Below are 9275 nucleotides of genomic sequence, written 5' to 3' on the forward strand. Positions count from 1 at the left end.
TAAGGCATTCTGGGAAATGATCTATAATGAACTTAAAAAGGTATTTAAATATACTTTCCCCAAGAAACCAGAGGCCTTTCTCTTGGGTATTGTCGGCCAAGGGGTGTTAAAGACGGATATAACTTTCTTTATGTATGCTACAACAGCAGCTAGAATACTCATTGCGAAGTACTGGAAGACGCAAGAACTACCCACACTGGAAGAATGGCAGATGAAGGTGATAGACTATATGGGCTTGGCAGAAATGACGAGCAGAATCCGAAACCAGGGAAGAGAAGCAGCGCAAGAAGAATGGAAAAAATTCAAGGACTATTTAAAGAAATATTACAAAGTTAATGAAAGTTAGAATGATGTTGGACTGGAAAGTAAATGGTTACTATTAGCAATGGTTAAGACAAGGAGAATAAGGAAGAATAGTCTAAATTTAAATTAAAATAAGGGAAGATTTGCTGAACAATCGATAAGAATTTGGAATACAGAAAGGGGAGGCATGAGGAAGTCGGGGAAGATAGGATATGAAATTAGGATATGAAATGATACATGTTTTTTGTTCTGTTTTTGTCTTTGTATGTTTATGTTTGTTGTGTTGTGTCTATATGGAAAAATAAAAATATTATAAAAAAAAAGAAATAAGTGTTTTAAGGTTTAATGGGGATTACTCCCAGATAAGTGAGTACCAGTTGGCAACCTAGGCTTTGGTTTAAGGTTGATATTGGGAGAAAGCAGTGGCTCTGTACCATTAAGAGCTGTATGGAAGGAATAAAATCAGAGGTTAAGCCTGGCATCTAGAAAGCTGAGGTCCATTATGGGCATACACACGCATCCTGAAGTTTCTCTGTCCTCTTTGATTCCGTTTTCAATCTCTGGTTTAGTTGCATTCTCTATTCAGCATCGTTAGATCTAATCACTTTTATCTGCTCATCAAACATTTGCTGAAGTATGCCAACAGTCAGTGGAATGTCCAACAATGTACGTGACATACTGGGTCTTTTTGATCTTATTAAGATCAGTCTCATTACATCTCCCATCTTCACCTTAAGAGCTCCATAGCATCATCTCTTATGAAATTAAACACATTCCAGTCACAAGGAGGAAATATGAAGTGGCATAGTTACTTGTGTTTTCTTGGCAGCTCACAGCAAATGTAAATTTCCATTGTCACGTGGAGAAAACACTTTCAGTTCTCTCAGTTGTACATTATAACCATCTCAGAGAGGCTTTTCCATACACCATACCACCAGGGTTACTATGTGGTTTGGGGACAAAATGTTGATTCCGTCACTCTTAACCCTGTTAGGATTCCCAGGAGCAGGTCCTGGTTTCACAACGTCAATAGAGATGGGACTCTTCATCTCAAGGTCAGGGGTTCAAGCCTCACATTCGGCAAAGGATTCCTGCTTTGCAGACCATTGGACTACAAAACCTCTGGGGTATTTTCCAACTCTACAATTCGGTGATTCTTGGAGTCCCAACATAGAAAACAGCTTTTTCAGAGCATCAGATGTTAACCCCCTGTTTACAAATTTCTCCAGAGTGGATTTGATAGCAAAGATTTATGGCTGGCTATCATCAATCACCATGTAACAATCACTGTTGGCAGACTGCCACAAAAGTTGTTTGGTTTGCCATGTTTCTCTCTTAGAAGCCCACCATTGCTAAGGAGATTGATGTGCACACTTTCAACGTCACCTGCTGCTGCTCAGGCTGATTAGCTGCCAACCCACTTTCTTGCGTGTTTTAATAAATGGAATAATTTGGTGAGCACACACATAGACACACAGAGATGTTCCTGCAATTTGGTAGTGTTATTAGTTTCTAGAGGGTTTACCATGTCTTCAAATTCCAATTCCATGAACCTGTGTGAAAAGTTTCCACTTTGGTTTCTCAATTCATGTCAAAAGGATTTCTGAAGATGCGATTTCCAAATCTCAATTTGGATTCAGGGTTCTAAATGAAATCTAGACCACACTGATTCTGTCTGAAAGAAGAGTGAAGGATTTGAATCACCAAATCAGGCTCTATATTGAATGGTGAGGTGTGCGAGGGAAAGGCCCTGCAGATATCTGGTGAATATTTGCCCCTGCCCAATCCAGGGACGTATATTATTAAGAATAGTGTGTTCTGATCCATCCCGTGTGTTGGTGAAATAAAACTTTTCAGTTGTGGCTTCCCATCTGTTGAATGCTTTGCCCAGTGAGGTCTGCTTGGTTCTTTGTTGCCATCTTTTCCAAGGACCAGGGCAAAATTCTTCCACATTTTCTTATCTCGTTCTCTTAATTTCTCCAAGGAGACCTGATTCTGATAAAATCTTGGTGGGGGGAACCTAATTCACTGGGGAGTATATTAGCTTACAGTACATTGATTAACTATGGAACTCACTGCCACAGGAAACAGTGGTTGGGATGGTACATTTGCTCTTGGGTACTGCTTGTAGGTTTCCCACATACATCTGGTTGGTCAGTGTGAGTACAGGCTGCTGGGCGAGATGGCATTGGCCTGATTCAAGAAGATCCTCTTACATGTCTATAACTGAAGGGTATCAGACCTTGAAGTAGAGGATGTGGGGGGGGGGCACATAAACTTTATAACTGGCTATGTAATTGAATTGTATTTGAATAGATATTGCTATTTGGTATTCATATAATATGGTGTGTATTGGAGTTTTGTAATAGAAAATTAATGAAAAAATTGAACAAAAAAAGAAAGATTTAAGGCCAGATACAGATTTGCTTACATGCATATTTTGACAAAAATTGCTCTGAGTCTTCTTGTCAACAAATGTTACTACAAAATAATGTATGTGTAAAGGGATCATTGTTTTCCTTAAAGCAAATAAGTCAATTTTACAAATGAATTTTCAACTATGAAAATTTGGAGTCTAGAAAAAATTATATTCTGTACAGAGAAAAGCACAAAATACAGCAAAGGACAGGTTTATTATTTCTTTAATTTTTCTTCCTTATTAGCTGTTCTCTATTGTTCAGCTCAGGCCTCATAATGATTATGTAACATTTGGGGGAAAAGATGCAACCCAGCAACCCACCACCGGAGGCTAAGATGGAGAAGATCTCCACAGCTACCATATATTTTCCCTTGGTGCTCAGGTAGGAAGGAATAAAGGACAGCCAAACACTGCAGAAGACCAACATGCTGAAAGTGATGAACTTGGCTTCGTTGAAACTGTCCGGTAACTTCCTGGCAAGGAAAGCCACAGCAAAACTTACAGTGGCCAGGCAGCTCATGTAGATGAGGACACAATAAAACATGGTCACAGACCCTTCATTACATTCTAGTATCATTTGTTCTGTCATTGAATGCATGTCCACATCAGGGTATGGGGGAGAGGTTGCCAGCCACACAGTACATATTCCTGCTTGAACAGTGGAGCAGGAAAGGAGAATGGAGTGGCCTAGTCCTTTGCCCACCCATTTCCTCATCCTGGATTCTGGTTTTGTAGCCATGAAGGCCAAAACCACTGTGAAGGTTTTTGCTAGGACACAAGAAACAGCGGTTGAGAAGATGATGCCAAAAGCTGTTTGTCGGAAGAGGCATGTCAGCTTCTCAGGTCGGCCAATGAAAAGCAATGCACACAGGAAGCAGAGCAGGAGAGAGATGAGGAGAGTGTAGGTGAGGTTTCGGTTGTTTGCAATGACAATGGGTGTGTTGTGGTGTTTCATAAATGTACCTAGTACCAGAGCTGTGATCAGGGAAAGGAAAAGAGAGAAGCAGGCTAAACTGATGCCCAAAGGTTCTTCATAAGACAAGAAGCTGATATCCTTTGGTAGGCATGCATCCCGGTTTCTGCTTGGATAGTCTTTGTCTTGGCATTTATGGCAGTTATTCATATCTGGGGGGAAATAAAGAAATTAGCTCATATCATGTCAACTTTCTGAAATGTTTACTTTCTGTCTGAGAAGAAAAGAGCTCTCTTTAAATCAAAACACATATCTAGTACTGTCTGGTGCTCTGCAAAGTGCTATTACTGATTTTAATTGGTTCAGAGCTGTGTGGTGCCACAGCCAGTGCCACTAACATCTAAATGTTTATTCACACTATCCTTGATGCAGCCTGTGTAAGTCAGAAGGAGTAACATGGCCCCCTCTAGATATGGTTTGAACCACATGCCATCCAATTACTCTCAATGCATAGTCATTGTCATTTGATTGGCATATTTAAACTACAGTGGTACCTCAGGTTAAGTACTTAATTCGTTCCTGAGGTCCGTTCTTAACCTGAAACTGTTCTTAATCTGAAGCACCACTTTAGCTAATGGGGCTTCCTGCTGCTGCCGCGCCGCCAGAGCCCAATTTCTGTTCTTATCCTGAAGCAAAGTTCTTAACCTGAAGCACTATTTCTGGGTTAGCGGAGTGTGTAACCTGAAGCATATGTAACCTGAGGTACCACTGAAAGGCAATGATCACAAAGAGGCAGGATAATGCATACAGTAGATTATCTATTTTGAAACGTAAACTCAGCTATGCTTACAACACCCTTCAATTATTACTGCTGAGTCTAGATCTATTTAATCTATTTATTTCTCCTACCATCCTGGTTTGCAATCTTCCCCTCTGCACATGGGATGCAATCGTAGCAGCAAGGTGGCTGTCCCTCCTTTACTTTCTTGCTGGATCCTGGAAGACATCTCTCAGTACAGACAGAAAGAGGCTGAGTCTATTCCATAAATGAAAAAGCAGAAGGTAACTCTTTTTTAAACTTTAAGAAGATAACTCTTTTTTAAAGACTAATGTATCCATTCCTAATGCCCAGTCACTTGCTCTTTACACCTTTCTTCTCAGCTCTCTCCTTCACTCTCTCAATCTTCACCACTTCTCCTGCTTCCTCCTCTTCCACTTATGAACTTAGAAGACTAGCGGTCTCCTGCACCTGCTGCTGTCGGTTCCCATTTTCTTGCTCTGGTATTATTATACCTCCCTTTCCCAACCAGCTCATTCCTCCACCTTTTAGCAAGAAAGGTGAAATCTTGGGGCTTATCTATTAATGCATCCTCTTTAACTCAGTTTAAAATCAGTATTTTGTAAATGTAAAGATATCCTAATTCTTATGTTTATATTAATTTAGATTTCTATTTTTACTTAAAATTCACATTGCAGTCTTCCAGAGGAAAGGAAAACCCATTAGTTACTCCAACTAACCACTTGTGTGCACTCTCTGATGTAAGATTGCTTCAAGGTCAAACAGATCATCCATTTAATAGTTTCATGGTCTTTCACCACGTACACCCTCTTGTGCAGGCAAAATAAATGCAGAGGCCCTGATTGGCTGGGAAAAAACCCTGCACTCCTATCTCCAGGCCTTTTCATAGAAAAACTGGTATTTGACCTAGATCAAAGCACCCATATTCACATGAAGGCACTCGGTGTTCTGTTTTGTATCATCCTTAATAAAATATTTTCCTTTACTCCTGTAGTGGCTTCTAGCAGCAAGCTTTTGGCTCTTAATCTAGTACTTGGATGCATTCGTCATGTTCTACATAGTAACTTGCAGTTTAAAAGACAGTGAGTAGACATGCAGGTGAATGATCATTGCTTATGCAAGATTGAATCTTTTTGGAATTATCTAACAATTCGGCCCTACCTCATTAAACCAACTGTGCCATGTTATGGTATCTTGATCAAGGATGAATGATTGGCCTGGAGGAGCCTGTGGGTCTATCCTCCCAACTCTCACTCTGTGCAAACTTTGGTTGGAGAATATAATCCAGTTGACAATATCCAAGCTAGATGCTGCCTCTCCATTCTGGTTGATGAAGACCACATCTCCTGCAGTATTGTTAAATGAGATACTTCTCAGAAAGTGATGGAGCTAGATTGAATACAGAAGAGGCAATTGTTTGGAAAAGACTGCAGTTCTAATACAAGACTGAGGTATCTTTTTTCTTGTGGGCAGGACCTAGAGCAAGAGGTGGGTGGTGATACAGTCAACTGTGAGTAGAGTCAGGTCCAAGGATGGAGAGACCACCAATTTTCTCTCTACCACATCCCTCTCTCTCCCTCTCCCCTTATTTACAACCTTTCTTTATCTCCCCTGCCCCACACCACTTTCCCTCTGTCCCTCTTCATCTCAGGAGACACAACAGTGGTTTGTGACCACCTGCTCTGAGGGAGGATTTGGTGTATATGGGATAGAGAAAATGCTGAGCATCTCTATCGGCCATGACTACTGCTTGTTATCTGTGAATACAGTGGTATCTCAGTGACCTCCAAACTTCTGTCATACAAAACCTTTTTTTCTCTGAGAGCAATGAGCAACATTTGGAAACCCATACTTTATCAGAGAATAACAGGTCTCTTCCAGTTGAGGATGTTCAGCCTATTACCTGCCAAAACTGTAGATTCTGATTCTTCCCTCTCCCTCTGTACGCCATTCCTCTGTGCCTGAGTCTGGATGTGAACATGGCATGTAAAGCATGGGCCATGGAGTAGACAGCACTGTGGATGCTGTAACTGTGGCCTGTCATGCTCATTTCAAAAAATGATCCAGGAAGGCTCTCCAGCTTCTCTTCTCCGGTGCAAATATTCCCCTCCACCTTGTCTGCAGTCATATCTGGGAATACACATTCAAAGGCCTGTTGCCAGAAGTCCCTGATAAAACCATCCCCATCTGTGCTGGAAGGGTTTCTGTGCAGAACATACTGATTAAATCCTGGTGGGTTTCTAAAGTGAATTTCAAAGGCTATAGCACCATTGAATACTCTTGAATCCCAGTTCCTTTGAAAGACAAATGAAGCAAACTCAATCTGGGCAGTTGTTATCCATACTTTACTTTTTATATTGTTTATCATGTCATCATGTTCTGATAGGTATGGAAGCCATCTGAAAGTTGCCATGGAATAAGATTCTCCATTTGCCACCATAACATTAGCTTTGCTGCTAAGAATTTTATGGTTTATAATTGCCCCCTGTTGTAGCATGCCATTAATTTCAGAAATAAAACTAAAATCAGGGATTCTTTCTAGGAATGCAAAACACACTCCACTCTTGGTAAACATTGGGAAAATGGTTTGCAGAAATCTTTCTCCGTTTTCATTGTCCATTGCAATGACTCCAATCCACGTCCACCTGAGATGCAGAAGCAAAGAGAGAATTCCCTCATACTGAAGGGCTTCTGAGGGTGCCATCTGGTAGAAGGGAAGCCCTGGGCTTTTATCATTCATCACCGGAGCAGAGCCATAAATGAGCTAAAAAGTAAATGGAAGAATAGAAGAGACAAAGTAGATTCCTTTCACAGTATTCATATACATTATGTGCTGAACCCTGTTAGTCAAATATGCCCTTTGCCAACGTTTTAGGGATTGTTTGCCTCTCTCTCAGTTTTACAAAAGACACACATGCAGATGGGCTGAAACCTGGGATCATCTGCCTTTTCTCATTTTTAAACCTTTCACTTGATGACCTTTCACAGGGGACTGTGTCTGTTTTAGTTTTAGTTTCGGAAATTTTGTTAACACTTTGATGACTGGAGCAGGGCATTGTTTCTATTTTACTTTTAAAAAACCAAACATTTTTTGAGTCGTTGCAAAATTTGGCAAGGTCTTGTATAATGGATAAAACTGAATGGGGAACATACCATGCCCCAAGCAGCAGATTACCTAGACATTATCTGACTTTGTCAAAACTGCAAGTTGGATCAGATTCATATTTCTTCTCTGGAGCTTCTTTCTTCTTCATGATGCACATAACCCATCACACAGCAAAACTGTGCTGATTCCTCTCAGACTTTATTTATGAACACTTATTTCACTTGCAGAACTGGATTTTATCTTCAATTTTCCATAACTTCTTAGTGTTTGGTGCAATAAAGTAGAATAATTATGGTACTGGAACCTACCTGTCAGTTGTTTTAGCTATAAGCAATTTCCCCCCTCTTCCCCAGCAGCTTTTTTGAGATGCCCTGATCACTAATTTTACTATTGGCACCTACCTTTCAGCTTTTATCCTGTAAGCAATTTCCCCTATACCCCAGTTATTCAATTCAAATACCCTCCTAACTAAGCAGAAAGTACTACATAACCAAAAAGCAGCTGGTGAGGGAGAAGCCCACTTCCCCATCACTGGCCTTTGGGATAACAGTGTTTTAGATGTGTGTGTAAGACGGGGAGGGGGGGATGTGACCTTTTTTTCCTGGTATTGCACATTTCCCCTTATTGATGTTTGTTTGTTTATATTATAATTATGTACCGCCTTTATTTTCCAAAGATCTCAAGGTGGTGTACATGGTTGTCCTTCCAGTTTCATCTTCACCCGGAACTGATTCCGAGGAACCTGCCTCTTCCTCTATGCAATTTAATAAAGGTATTGTACATAGGTGTCCTACCTGTGGAATCTTAAAGATATCCAAAACAGTGGCCACATAAAAGGAAATTTCAGAATCAAGTCCTCCAATGACCCCAGTCAGATTATTTTCAACATCACATATATAGTTAGGGACAAATTCCTTCACCATGGATAGAAGCAGCAGTGTGGTAAGATATGTGCTCCTTGCATTGTTATAGCTGTCATATAAGTGGAAGCCCAAGGTGATATTGGGTAAGATGTGAGGGTCTTTGTTGATCTCCTTGACTGCAAATGCCAAGGCCACGATGTGCTGGTAAATCTTAGGCACCACCCTAGAATGAGAGTTGCAAACTGTATCAGCAGGAACTTCAGCAGATCTATCATTTTACATAACAGCACAGCAATTAATTATATTGTGTTCATTTGGATTAACTCACAGTCCATTCTACTATTCAACAGCTCTTATCAATGAAAAATTCTTCCTGATGTTTAGTTGACATCTCCTCTCTTGTGACTTGAAGAAGCTAATTTGAGTCCTAACCTCCGGAGCAAGAGAAAACAAGTGTGTTCCTGGTGACAGCCCTTGAGATATTTGAAAATGTCTATCATTCCTCCCTCATTCTCATCATAGCTAAACATACCAAACTCCCTTATCTGTTCCTCATAAGACTTGACTTGGTTTCCAGACCATCTTTGTTGCCCTCCTCGGCACATGTTCCAGTTTGCCAATATCCTTCTTAAATTGTGGTGATCAGAACTGGACACAGTACTCCAGGTGACCAAGGCAGAATAGAGCAGTACTATTACTTACTTTAATCAGGACACTATACTTCTGTTGATGCAGATCCATTGAGTTTTTTGTCATGTACTACTGGCAAGCCAAGTGTTCCTCATCTTAGATTGCATTTGTCCCTATTGAAATTCATGTTGTTACTTTTGTACCAATCTTTTAAGGTTAATAGTATCTAGAGTAGGGGTTGC

General features: G+C 40.5%; 1 protein-coding gene across 1 annotated transcript; it reads right to left on the reverse strand.

Moving 5' to 3' along the window:
• Nucleotides 1–2939: 2939 nt before the first annotated feature.
• LOC310748344 (vomeronasal type-2 receptor 26-like) lies at nt 2940–8661 on the reverse strand. The gene is made up of 5 exons (XM_083584070.1): nt 8335–8661; nt 6338–7198; nt 5596–5823; nt 4545–4671; nt 2940–3847 (listed from the first exon to the last, which is right to left on the reverse strand). Exons 1-5 carry the CDS (start codon nt 8461–8463, stop codon nt 2946–2948), a joined length of 2247 nt encoding a protein of 748 aa, XP_083440196.1. The 5' UTR covers nt 8464–8661; the 3' UTR covers nt 2940–2945.
• Nucleotides 8662–9275: the final 614 nt, after the last annotated feature.

This window comes from Podarcis filfolensis (genome assembly GCF_964270895.1).
Source record: "Podarcis filfolensis genome assembly, chromosome: 13".
Classification (NCBI taxonomy): Eukaryota; Metazoa; Chordata; class Lepidosauria; order Squamata; family Lacertidae; genus Podarcis; species Podarcis filfolensis.